The 14,390-nt window shown below is 33.4% G+C and overlaps 2 protein-coding genes across 2 annotated transcripts; both read left to right on the forward strand.

Moving 5' to 3' along the window:
• Window positions 1-11,410: 11,410 nt before the first annotated feature.
• Window positions 11,411-12,608, forward strand: LOC6645509 (vacuolar protein sorting-associated protein 26C). Its single transcript, XM_002068047.4, has 3 exons — window positions 11,411-11,526; window positions 11,591-12,380; window positions 12,439-12,608. The coding sequence occupies exons 1-3, from the start codon at window positions 11,464-11,466 to the stop codon at window positions 12,537-12,539; spliced, it is 954 nt and encodes a 317-aa protein (XP_002068083.2). The 5' UTR covers window positions 11,411-11,463; the 3' UTR covers window positions 12,540-12,608.
• A 283-nt stretch (window positions 12,609-12,891) lies between these two features.
• On the forward strand, window positions 12,892-14,305 carry LOC6645510 (peroxisomal membrane protein PEX16). The gene is made up of 2 exons (XM_002068048.2): window positions 12,892-13,117; window positions 13,204-14,305. The coding sequence occupies exons 1-2, from the start codon at window positions 13,006-13,008 to the stop codon at window positions 14,118-14,120; spliced, it is 1,029 nt and encodes a 342-aa protein (XP_002068084.1). The 5' UTR covers window positions 12,892-13,005; the 3' UTR covers window positions 14,121-14,305.
• The last annotated feature ends 85 nt before the right edge of the window (window positions 14,306-14,390 follow it).

Raw genomic sequence — 14,390 nt, forward strand, 5'->3', positions numbered from 1 at the left:
GACGATTATGCTTACAGTTCCGAACAAACGAGCGCATGGACATTGAAGACGAGGCGGTACCTGAATTGAGTGATAGATTATCAACTGCTCTTCAGAAATCTGACCAAAAATTGCATCATGTGGTTAGCGAGCAACATGAGCCAACTGCCCCTAAGGCACCCAATCTACATCTAAGGAAGTGGGGCTAGTCCGGAAAGCAGAAGCATTGTGCGGCTCAGATTTAAATACAATCGACGACCGACTAGCCATTCTATTCCAGTTTTATAATCGCCGTTTGTTAGAAGAAAAACCAAAAAACTTTAAATAAAAAGCCACGCAAGCTATTTAGACTCTTCGAATTCAACACATGTTATTTTTTATTAATATTTCGGTCTAAGTTCGCAGTCGGCATAAGTCTGACCCAGATCTACATCTAATGTTTCTATAAGTTATTCGAAAGATTTGCCAGCATCGAGAAGTCATTTAAGTTGTCGTACATTGTTTTCAAAGATTTATGTATAGTTAGTTTCTCAAATCGCTTGCGATAACTTAAATTAGTAAATATACGTGTATTATTTAAGTTGAAGTTATTTAAACCTCATCCATTTAATAGTAATCGGTGTCAATTGAGGACTATACTTAAGGTCCTTTGACCGCCGTCGTGTCGCTATTTCAGATATGGTAGATTTGTTATTTACTCTTAATAGGAAATTAAGTTTTTTCAGGTCTATCAAAATGCACTATAATAAGAATGTAAGTTTTTCAAATTATGAATAAGAATTCATGCAAAAACTTAAGTGAGATTTATTTAAATTTCTGCCTTTTACTTGAATAAGGAAACCCAATTTGCTGCAATTTCGAAAATTTTTTGATATACTTTGTAATAGCATAATTAAATTTTCAAATAGAAACGTAATGAATTTTGGTTGCTTTTTTTTTATTATTTACTAACACTTAATAAAGCAGCAAAACGTTTGCACTTTACGCTCAACTTGGGAAAACATTTGAGCCAGTCCCGCCTCATTTCCTTGGTCTCTCAGTCTCTCAGCCTCTTTAACTTGCCCTGTTATGAGAGATACCAAACAACATCACTTTGGACTCGAACCTATTAAAATTGGTGCGGCCATTAAAAAGTTTCTCCTCTTAAAACCCTTCACTCTCTGCAAATGGTAAGAGAAAAGGGAAAATTTTGCATACCTGCTGCTACTGCTGCTTCTGTTTGTGATGGCAGTGCCATTTTCCACCTGGAAAATGCTGCCACTGCAACTGCTACTGAAAATACGTTTGCATATGAATTTTTCAAAATGTTTTTTTGTGTTGACCTCGTTTACGGGTCAGAGTGATGGTGGTGGTGGGCTATGGAAAAAGTTTTTTGGCCCTCCTACTACTACTACTTTCTGGCCTGGCTCCTCCCTCCGGCAGCAAACGAACTAAATTGCCGTTTCGCCCAAGGAACAAGCGCAACGGGATATGGCAGCATATTGAAATGCGATTACAGCAGCCCAGGCATTTTTTTTCCCCCTCTCACGCTTTTCCCTTGCCACCAGGGTTTTTGTTTTTGGTACAGTCATGATGTTCATTAAACATGCATAAACACATACATCCACAAACACACACACACACAGATATGGAGAGTCACACATAGATAGAAACATTGCCAGCTGGCTCCCAAGGCGCTCATGTAAACAATTTAAAATTTTGTCAAGCGATGTGCTAATTTTAAATCAATTACACGACTTGACAAACGGGACTTTTCCTGCCATTTCCCGCCAGTGTTATCCATTGACGGTTGGTGGGCGATGAATGACTGGAATAGGCAAATTTAGTAGTGAAAATGGTAGCATCAGTTGTCTTGGCAACATTTGGTGTGAAAAGTTTCTCTTTCTTTACATTACTTACTTACGCAAAAGAATATATAAATTTCTTATTGCCATTTGTTGTTGTTATTTTTTGTGATTTAAACTCTGAATTTGTCCATGCTCTATTCTATAGAATGTATACTGTAGTCAAAATGTAAAATGTTTCAAACCCAAAAGGAAAAAAATGTAAGCTAAAAGGAAAAGAAGCATACATAGCACGTACATACAAGAAGTCTGCAAAGAAAAGTTTCGCTTAGTGCCAAACAAACTCACACACACACATATACTTATACACAGGCCCATTTATAGAAAGGACGAAAACTGAGAGTGGTTAGACTTAACTTTGCTATGGTTCCTCTATCATCTTTTCAACTCAATTTCGGTTTGGTTGAGCAGAAACGAAATTGTCTTCACATTTCAGATGACAATAAAAGAAAAAAGCAACAGTTTTTCTACCCTGGAAGATGAAAGAATATTAGAACGAAAAATGTTTATAAAAATTGTCAAAACCTATAGATTTGATATATAAATAGGTGAAATTGAGGTATGTATGAACTTAAGACAATTAGGCTAACACTTTCTGATTTGTTTGTTGAGTTGTCATTGAAAATTCAATTTAATTGAGTTGCTTTGTTTTTGGATAAGAAACCATTTTAAACATGGTTTAAATTAATATTGAAAAACTTAGATCATTAAATAATATTTAAATACATATGTATTGCTACTATCGTAAGTTTTTTTATGATTTCAAATTTTCTCAAACATTTCTTAACACAATCTTAATATTAATTCTTTCTTTTGAGATCTGACACGGTTGCCTCAATACATTATTTACACTACAAATGTTATAGTAAATAAAAAAAAGCGTAGCATACTTATTGGGATAAAGGACACTGCTAATTTCTTCTTAACAAAAAACCATTTTCAAATCACATACCAGCGGCAAACAAATTCAGATGAAAAGAGATAAAGAATAATTTTTCTACACAGTCTGTTTGAATTTTTCGGCAATTTGTTGCAACACTCTAACCGAAAATGTCGAAAATTTGAAATAATAATAAGAAGAAAAGTTTGTACAACTATTTAATATCGATTCGGTAAGTATTAAGATAAAGATTTCATCAGCAATATCAGATAGCTTCACCAAAGGCAAACTTTGATACTGCCAACAAAAAAAGATGAGTATTCAACTGAGTAAATATGAAGAATGTACAAATAATTACTAGTAACTTTAATTAACTTATTAACGACACCTGCATGCACATTTTAATTATTTCTTTGTTACAATTTTCGGCATAAATATGTAAAGGAATCTTGTGTTAAATGGTGTAACTCCAAAGGGATGCTCTATTAAAGGGTAACTCATACCTATCAATTTGTTTTCCTTTTTTACGAGTTATATTTTCAAAGCGCTCCACTTCGATTGAAAGGTGCAAAGTGTGTGGCTAGGTATGTAATATATAATCCTAAGTGCATAAAGAACTTAAGCAACAAAATTTTAGTTCTTCCCTATGGATTTTGTTGTTATTGATCGAATTTTCCTTAGTTTTTCATCTCTTGCACACTCTTCTAATTGACTTCTCCAAACTTGTAAGCTTTCAAGTATTATGTGTTTTTATTTTCAATTATTTACAAACAAAAACATTAAAATCGAAAAAGTTGCTAGGAGAATGTTCATGGCTCATGGCTCATGATTCCCTGATTTCTTTCCTCTTTGTGCAAACATGCAAAATAGTTAATAATTTATTTACGTTTTTTTACGGGCTAGCAATGTAGACAAAAATTAAATTAAAATAAAATAACAAAAAAATTAATATTATTAATTTAGGTAAATGAATATAAAGCTACCCATAAATGGTGAATTGATATTTTGATTCTTCCTAACATTACCAATATTCTATAATACAATCGGAAATTCCTGGCTAACTATAGCTAGAAAGTAATAAAATTTTGCAGCCACAACAAAGAACTTGCGAAGATTAGCCAAGTATTGATCTATCCTGTAGAGATTCCTATAGATACATATACACTCATGATGAAAATAATAAGTACACCCCTTAAAATTTAAATTTTTTGACTTAAGATTAGCACAACTTTTAACTTGATCACAAAAATTTAAATGCACCTTTCTTTATTGAACATTTGTTTATAAAAATGCATTAATTTGGAAAAGAACAATACTTTTATTTAAAAGTTACAACAAAAAAAATGTAATTGTACAATTTCGTACTTGATGAAAATAATAAGTACACTTTAATTGACTAAGTCAAATTTAATTTTTTTGGTTTTTAAATCACTGAAAATCTATTTTTGTTTCATTATGTGATTAATATCTAATGTATCCCCCTTTATTTGACCGTTACTTTTTGCATCCGGTTGTGGATACTCTTAATCAGAGCTTGGCAGGACTCTATCGAAATCTTCTTTGACGCACTTTTTTCTGTTCCCGCTTGATTCTATAGCTGACCCCACAAGTTATCGATGAGATTCAGATCAGGAGAAACCAGAAACCACGAAAATTCTGACCCTTTCGAATCCTTGAGAGCCATTGGATCCAAAATGCACAATGATATTAATGTTTTTCCAATTAGGATATGACTATAAATGGCTAATCTATCAGTTCGTATCGCAAGAAGGGTTCCTTTGATGCGAACCAAAGATTTGATCATGTAGCAATGATTTCCTAACCACTATTTCACATGGGCAGCATCTGAAGTTCAAAAAAATGAGTGTAATATCCTACTTAGCGACGAAACTAAAATGTATTATTTTCATCATGAGTGTACATCTACTAGATACCAAGTCAAGTTATATGATCGAAAATACTTTCTTCTGCCTATTACATACATTTTGGCGATCTTAATACACTACTCTCTAATTGATGCTAATTAATATAGTCGGGCCATCTTAATGAAATTCGGTAGAGCTATTAATTAGTTTAGAATACAATATATATATTAAACTTAATAAATATGTACAAATTTGAAAGTCTTATGTCCTACTAAATTGCCCAAAATATACTAATTTCTTACCCAATTGTTATTTTTGCCAATTATCAAAATTTTCTCAACAAATTTCCTTAAGAAAATACAATACTCTTTAATATTTCGATCTAAAAGAAATTGATTGTCAATATTAATATTATAAATATTATTTATCAAGCTTGCCAAGCAAAAATAATCAAAAGCTGCTTTTAATTAGGTTTTCGTTTTATTCTTCCTAATTTTTGGTAATTATTTTAAATATTTGTGTACTGGCGCCCCCTGCGTATACGTTATTTCAAGTCTGTTTTTACTAAAGATATAATTAGATGAGTTATCAGCTGCCCACTATTGTATTGTATTGTTTGAAACACCATCTAGAATTTTTAAAATGTAACTTTCATGCATTTTCATTCTAAATAGCTTTCAGCTGGAGGTGTATCACAATTTTTAATAAAAGTAAACTGAAATTTCTTACTCATTCCTTGCATTTATTAACAATATATGCCTTAAATAAATACATTTTTTCACTCCATCTCTTGCATGTCCTTCCTCCTGCCTACTCCTTGTGAGTGTATTTTGTGTGTATAGGCGAGGGAAAAAGACTTTCTTTATGGAAGAAAGTTACGAGTCAAAGTCGAGTAAAGTCGAGTCGAGACGAGTAAATATACATACTGAATACACACACATACATACACAGAGACAGCACTTGCAAGTAACCTCTATATATGTATGTATGTACATAATTTAGTGAACTTGAAACTTGCTTCGTTTATTTTTCTATACCCTGATAAAATAAAAAGGTACATGAACTTGCCCAAAAAGAATCGACTGTAAACATGTTTTTGTCTGTCCCCAACAACTGCAGCTCGATTACATTGCACTTAAGAGTATTAGAATGTCGGTTCAATTAAGATTTAGGTTTAGTGATTTGGTTTTTGGTCGCATGTAGGCAGCAATATTTATATGCATGTATATCGAAAGAAGCATCAGCAGAGGCAGAGAGAGACTGAGAGCAAATTTTATGCTAAGTAATTTATATAGCAAACATAAAAAGCAGTGCATATGTGTAGGTAGGACACGCACACCAATACACACAATAACAACAACAACAACAAGCTTATTAAAGATTTAAAGTTTTTTGTGCAATACAAAAGAGCAATAGATTGTGTGAAGTTGCGAGATGAAGAGAGAAAAAGAGAGAGAGAGAGAGAGAGAAAACAAGGGGAAAATGGTGGAATGGGTAAAGAGACGGGGCATAGGAAATTGATATGCACTTACCGGTCCCCAGGTCCGTTCATAAGGCAAGCGGCAAGGAAGCCAGCCAGCAGAAAAGTATGCTAAGAATAATAAAGTTGGATGCTTTGCTACCCGTAAACTCTAAATATTGTGAACATATATATGTACATACATACATACATACATACATACGATTGTACTTGTTTGTTTATATTAAGTATATTTTGCTGCTCTTTTCTTTTCATTCTTTTTAATACAAAAAGAATTGTTCAAGGTGTGCGTGTGTGTGTGTGAGTGTGTCGTTCGTGGTGGTAGTGTGAGTGAGTGAAGATGAAATTTCTGCTGTTTTGCCAGCTGTTTTGGCAAATTGAAAGATAATAACAGAGAGTTGCAAAAGGTAAATGAAAGGAATTTCGAATTATGACTTGAAATCAATTTGCTTCATTCACCTTTGGTTCTTTTCTTTTTCTCCTTTTTTTTTTGTATTTTGCTTTTTAGTATCAAACGGAAATTTGATTCGAGGAAATCATTATACAAGACATAAACTTTTTGATTAACTTCAACAACTTTTAAACTTTCTTCAACAAAGTCGTTTCCCTATGCATATTGCAGTTGCTTTCGCTTTTTCTCCCTGCCAACGTAGATAATTGTTCAAATTTAAATTATAGGTACATACATATATACAAGAGTATACATAACTGTATATTTAATTAATAAGAGACTATATTTTCAGCAATTTAAAGATGAGTGAAATTTACAGTTAAACTCTTTAAATATTATTCCTTTAGCACAATCAGTGATGGTATAAAAGAAAGAGGAGAATGACTCTTTACTTTGTGGTCTCAGATGTTGGACAGGAATCTTAATTTAGTCTCTTTTCTGTATCAGGCTTCTTTTCGTTTCTGATTATTTATTTTTAAAAGTCAGCCAATATTAATTAAAACAACAAATACTTAATATTATTCTTTCGTTCTTTGTTTATTATTTTTTCTTGATTCAAAGAAAACAACAATTTTCTTTTTATTTTCAACTTAAAAACAAAACGCTAAAACAAGTCAATTGTCGCTTCTGCATAAATTGTATGGCTATCAAAAATTTAAAAAAAATACAAAATACAAAATTGATTGTATATCTTCTCGCACACTGGGTTAGTTTCTACTGGGATTATATGTATTACATACGTCATGAAAACTTTTGTAGTATTTTGGCTTGAACAAGAGGATTTTAAAAACTGCCATTAAATATGGTTGATAACTTTCCAAAAAAAAAATACACAAACGACTATATTGATTCCATATTCTTATAATAGAAAGACTAATTCGCCGCAATATATGGCAATATGTGGAAATAGAAGTTTGAATGAATGTTAGTTCATGTTTATTTTTTTAATTTCATCTAATTCAGTTACTAGCTATTTGATTTACAATTTATCTATGCTGGTATTTATCTTTACACTATATAAGTTCACCAGATTCTTTTTAAAGAAACGTGTTTAAAGTGTAGAGCAGAAGAGGAAAACAACTTTTGTCCTTCTTTCGAATCCTTTATTTCTCTTTTCCATTTGACCATCCTAAAGTTGAAAGGTTAAACTTTTGTTGTCATTAATTTATTATTTGGAAAGTAAGTGCTAATATTTGTATGTATGTATATCGAAGTAGTATATAGTTTTCAGTGGCACCTCCAAAAGGTGAGTAGAACCAATATGGCTAGTTCAAAAACCATCAACATTCTATCTTCAGCAGACCTTACCAAAAGACGTCAGTGTTGCAATGATTATAATTCATATCCTTAACGCTAAAACTGAACCAAAATCAAAAGCGAGCTTACTCCGTGCCTGCCGTTGTTTATATACCTTGTGGGGTTTTGTCTAACTCTTTACCATCAGGAGTCAGAGCCAAAAACGATTTATTTAGAAAAAGCCGAAAAATTGAAATATAAGTAATGCAGATTTTAATCAAAATTTGATGCTTTGAAATTTGTCATGCTGATCAATAGAATATCAGAAATGCTGCTAATCATAATATTTATAACCTTTCTGTGCAAGGATATGGAAAGATAGATAAACCTCATACTAGATTCAACTTGGTATCTAAGGTTACATATGCGTTTAATGAGATGACATTTGTTGACGTCCGTTCACTTACAGTTACCTGTTTTGTCCATTTGCGGGTACGTAACCAACACACACACACACACATACACATAAATTATACTACATACATACATACGAGTGGAATGTCTGTAAATTCTATGGGGCAAGTAAACCGCATACGAATTCCTCGCCCCATCTCCCTTACTGAAGCGTTTTATGTATACGTATGACAGTGCACTACACATTCAACTAACTAAAACCAATTTCGTTTTATGACACTTATCAAACACACGCCTTATGGTACATAAACTTTGAATTTAATCATAAAAAAAAATTACAACTTTATCCAAAACTGCCCCTTCATAAAAAGAAGAAATCAGAAGCGAGAAAGGGACAAAGTGTGGGAAGGAGAGGGAGTACAAGTTCAATAAGCTATAGCAAATTGATGGAAAGCAACATAATGAAATCGCGAAATTATTAAATATCTAATGATAAAATTCAATAGGGTTTAACAAATTATTTTCATCGTATTTTTTTTATAGAAACTTATTCCAAAGTTTTTCAAAGTTTATTATCTGGAGTTCTTTGATTAGACAACACCTTGATCTCCTTGATCTATAAAGTATAGTATAGTTAAGATCTCAACTAGTTTAGCAATGTTGTTAAACTTATTTTCAAAGTAATTAAACGTAACTTTATCTTTAACCCATCATTTTAAAATGGTCTACAAGGACATATGAACAGTTTGATTAGTTTCTCCTTTAGCAAGTTACCAATTCCAATTATTGTGATTTTCTTGAAGAGTTCTTCAACTAATACACTTTGTAATTAAAAAACAATTGTTGAAATGTCTTTCCTCCTTCTATATTTAAGGTAAGGTTCCCTCTGAGCATTTATGGGGGGTCTTATTCCCGACTGTTTAAAAGGTTTCCCTACATTTCTCTTTCAATTTTCTTACAAACCGCCAAATCCTATATTGGGTTATTTCAAAATTTTCCCTTTTGGGATATTTACTCAGCAAAGAGAGACAATGTGCACAGTGGTTTGTTTTTAGAAAACTCGTATCAAAAATTTGATATGAAGAGTCGCAAAATTGTTATTTGGTTGTTCATTATAGTAAAAGTTCAAAATAAGTACCTTTATTTTTTTGTGTTAAATTAAATATGTACAAAGGAAAATGCAGATAATCTAAAAAACAAATTTATTTTACTTGTTAGTGGAAAAAATCTTTTAAAAATGTGGTAACTTAATAAGGAAATTCAAATTCAGTTCCAGTTTATATAAACCTTTTTTTTTGAGTTTTTTTTTATTTTCAAAATAAGTTTAAAAATTTTAGATATTAAATCGCAAAAATAATGTTACTTTAGTTAACAAAACATAAAGATTTTGGTGGCCAGTATATGTAGGTTTAATGTGGCAAACCAATTTAGATCCCAAGGTTGCAAAAACAACCCACTGTGCCTCCATGCCTTGTGCCTGTTCTCATGATATGACCAGTTGGAATGTTTGCAAGATTTAAAGAAAGACTGTCCTACCTACATATATATAATTATACGACTGTTTTCAGCTTCTTGCCATTAAATAAATTTGTATCAAAATAGCAAAAAACAATGGATGTCAAAATTACTGAAACGACGGCTGTTATTAAATTTATTTTTGACGGCTTTCATTTCGGAATTAAAATAAATTAAACTATTTATTAATAGTAAAGTCAATATTATTTTTGGTATGAGGAACAGCTCTTTAGTTGGGCAAAACAATCAATTATTGAGTTATAGGAAAAATGAAGAGGAGAAAATGGTGCAAGTGGAGAAAATATTACAAAGAGTTATTTTAGGCGTGTACTCATGTAGAGGCTTTTATTGTTCGAAGATCACACCAAGTGGTTGTAGGAGATCCTTTGTTATAATTAACCACAATGTAGCCTAGTTTTTTTGATTTTCTTGAGACATAGACAAAGCCAATCAAAAAAACATTGATATAATAAGAATTTCGATATAAAATGTTACCTAATAACTACTAACTAATAATAACTAATAATACGGAACTGGGACCGTATTTGTGCCAATGAACACACTTGTACAGCCTAAATTTGAACTTTTAACGGACTTTTTCTGTCTTGAAACGTTATAAAAATATATGTTACGTCACAAGCTTTCAGATCCCCTCCCCCCCCCCCCCCCCCCCCCTATGTCACAAATTGTCACACACACAGAGACCCCCTCCCCCACCTGAATGCGTTACGTAATTTATGGGCAGCCCCTAAGATAGTCGCTTCTTGGTTACCATGGGGTAAATTCTAATTGTCTTTCATATATGTACCTGCTTGAAATATAACAAAATGATTGATCTAAAACCATATTTTCGACCGATCTTGTCCATATATGTATGCATGTACAAACTATTCAATGGTAAATAGAAGACAGGCAGATGGACGGATGGGCGGATACGAACTCATTTGGACCCCACAAAAGTTAATCATTATCAGAGGCCTTGCAATTTTTTTACCCTGCATCCACAGGGTAGACAGAAGCTTTTTACGATCCCCTAAAGTATATATATTCTTGATCAGCATCAATAGCCGAGTCGATCCGTTGATCCTCCATATGAAGCTCATCTTAAACTTATGTTTTAAATTTTTACCACCCCTTTTTCGATTCGGTTATCAATATAACGCACTAATATTTGTTAGACGGATACAAATTTATAATTGTGCATGGTATAGCAAAGTCGATGCGATAGTTAACTTAATATTTTTAAGTATGTATATGTACATACATACATATGGAAATGCAACTCTTTATAACTGTTTAGATGACACATTTTTCGGAATTAAAAAGCTCGTTACTATATACACACTGCCCCGTTGGACCCCGGGGGTGAAGACAGTAATAAACAGTGCCAATGAGTATCAGTTAAACCCATCTACTAAACGATCAGTTTAATAGTTTAAGTTTTACGTAAGTAAGTAAACTGATTGTTTAATTGTTTGAGTTTTACGTGAGTTTTTTTTTACTATGTCAATCCCTCCTTCTTCACTCTCTTTAACATATCATTAAATGCTTATAGTTAGGCGATATATATCGAATTACTTACAATTAATTATAAAATTAAAAATATAATGAGCACTTTATACCATTAAGTGTTAATTTAACACATCACTAATAAATAATTTAATTATGAAAATTTCTTCGACGAAATTCGGCTCCGCTTACCACGCGCCCATCACTAATACAAATTGTTTGAATTTAACAGAGCTGCCACCTGATATGAGGAAATCAGCTGCGCTCGACGGCCAAACAACCAAAGAGAGATGAATGCAATAAATTTTGAAATTAAATTAAAAAACAGAGAAAATAAAGTGTACTATGAGAATGTAAACAAACAAATCTATAACCAAGTAAATTCTTTCTGATTTTTTTTTTATTTTTTTTTTTTAGGACATGCTGTTGGGCTGCGTTCAATTTCAGTGTCCTCAGGAAACAGAAACTAAACACGAAGGCATTTTCCTAACTCTCGAGGGGGTCGTCAACCTTCAGCTGAGTAGCAAAACTGTGGGTGTTTTCGATGCCTTCTATAACTCGGTGAAACCAATCAATTTGCTACAATCCAGCCTAGAGTTGGCGGCGCCAGGCAAACTGAGTCCTGGACGTTCTGAGTTTCATTTTGAGTTGCCTTTGGTTTGCCGTAAGGAGCCCAAGATGCTATATGAAACATATCATGGAGTCTTCATTAGCATCAACTATCAACTCAGATGTGATGTGAAGAGGAATTTTCTTGGCAAATCTTTGCAGAAAATTCAACAATTTTGTGTGCAATACAAGCCAAAAGAACTGAGTGAAAGTGATATCGAAGCCCGCAAAGCGGTGCCATTTAGTTTGAGTCCCGATTCGCTGCAGAAGAATGTCGCATCGACGGCTAAGGAGCGTCTGTCCATGCCCCGATTCCTTATAACAGGCAGTATAGATCGACTCGAATCTTGTGTTACCGAACCACTAACAGGACACATAATCGTCCAGCATACAGAGGCGGCCATCAAGTCCATAGACCTTCAGCTGGTACGCGTGGAAACTTGTGGATGCGACGAAGGATATTCCAAAGATGCCACAGAAATTCAAACAATACAGATAAGCGATGGAAATATTATGCCGAAATTGGAATTACCTATATATATGGTATTACCTCGACTGTTCACATGTCCCACTTTGATAACAAAGAACTTTAAAATTGGTTTGTTATTGCAAATTAAAGTTAAATTGCCAATTAATTTTTTTGTCTTCTTTTTCAGAGTTTGAACTCAATTTAATTGTAGTTTTCAAAGAGGACTATACTGTGAGTGAGAATTTTAAAATCACTCTGAAACGTTTGACTTCGAATATAAATTGTTAAGTTTTTTATTAAATAATTATAATAATTATTATATACACAAAAATATAGTTTAATTACTAAACTAACTAACCACAAGTTGTTTTCTGTAAAAATCAAATGTGGGCGACTAAATTGTTAAAACCTTTATTGAATAGTTGGGAAAATGTACAGGCTAAGGTGATTATTTATGCTGAACTTAATCGGATATTAAAATTGTTTAATTTAATAATCATCATATTATTGTTATAAGTACCTATAAACAAATTAGTAATATACCCAAATTATTGAGAGCAAAACACGAAAGAAATATTTATTAGTGATGAAACTAGTTTATCAGCCCTGGTTGCATTATGGTGAGGCCAGTAGCGAATTAGGTGGCAACTCTGAAACAGCAGGTTGTATTTCATTTACGCGCAACTCAATTTTAGTTATTCCCATTTTTTTTTTAATTTATATTACGAATCGAACGATAAAAACAAAATAAAACATGGACAATTTAAAGGATATACTGAAATCTTACGAATCCTGGGTAGCCAAGAATCCCGACATGGTTGGCGATTTTGAGACCACAGCCAAATGGGTCTCATATTTCGTAGCAGGTCAGAGATAAGAACAAAAAGTTAATTAAACAAATTGAAGGTCTTATGTGCTAACGCTTATTCCCTCTCTGATGCAATTCCCATAGGTCGCATATCATCCTCGAATGTTGTATCCGAGCTCGTCTACACGTTGTCCAACATGCTGGTCTTTTACAATGATCGCATCATTGAGAAATCGCGTCGCCGGAATAGTACCGACTCTGTACTCCAGCGGCAATCTAAACTTTGCTATCGACTAAAGGTCACTCTGACCACACTTGAGTACAGTGAGGTGTTCATTGAGATATCGGCTAGACGTTTGCTTGGTCAGACTGGCCGATGGCTGGTAATTGCCCTAATTCAAGTCTTCAAGGCAGCCGGAAGATTCTTCATTCTGCGGCATTCAACATCGGATATAATAACATCACCACCGATTGCCGCACTCAACCGTAGGGCCCTCAAGAAGCAAAAACCTGTGGTGACAGACGAAAATCAGGCGATGAATTCTGTCAACTCTCAGCATTCCATTACCTTCCAATTGAAGAGATCTGGACGTGTAATACGCAAAGTGGAGGGCGCTCCACCAATTCAATATCGGGACTTTAAGCTTCATGTAGACAACGCCGAGGCGGCTAGAACTCAAATACCTCGAGAACTGATGCAAGCCGAATATTTGTATATATCAAAACCACTAATTCATTTGCTTTCTATGGGCGTGTTTGGTCGTCGCAGCTGGAAACAATATGCCATTGCCCTCAGCCTTGATCTCTACAGTGTGCATCTGTATCGTCAGCATCGCCATTTGATGTCACAGCAACAGAAACTGGAACTGAGCCGTCGTTGCATCAATCTTCTATATTACTTGGTACGCTCTCCATTCTATGAGAACTATACCGAGTCAAAGATAAATAGAATTTTGGGTTTTGTGGCCGAAAGTGTCCCCATTGCCAAAGTAGTAGCTGGACCACTCCGTGACTACATTCCGACGTGGCAAAATATATATTTCTATTTGTGGTCCACATAGAAATATTCAATAATTTATAATAAACAGGAGCAGGATAATTAGCAGCGAGTATTTTCTTTAGTGTAAGTTGTAAAGTTGACATGGCATGAATGGATGGTGGAAATGTATTTTTTTAATTCAAAAATAAATTGTTTATATATATATACTTATATTATATATAAAACACATTTGCATTTTAACATAAAGTTTTGTCTTGATCTTTTTTTAAATCAGCCTAAACCAAATGAATGAAACCGAAGTGTTTCCAAATCGGGGAGCGTACGATTATTT

The sequence above is a fragment of the Drosophila willistoni genome (genome assembly GCF_018902025.1).
Source record: "Drosophila willistoni isolate 14030-0811.24 chromosome XR unlocalized genomic scaffold, UCI_dwil_1.1 Seg143, whole genome shotgun sequence".
Lineage (NCBI taxonomy): Eukaryota > Metazoa > Arthropoda > Insecta > Diptera > Drosophilidae > Drosophila > Drosophila willistoni.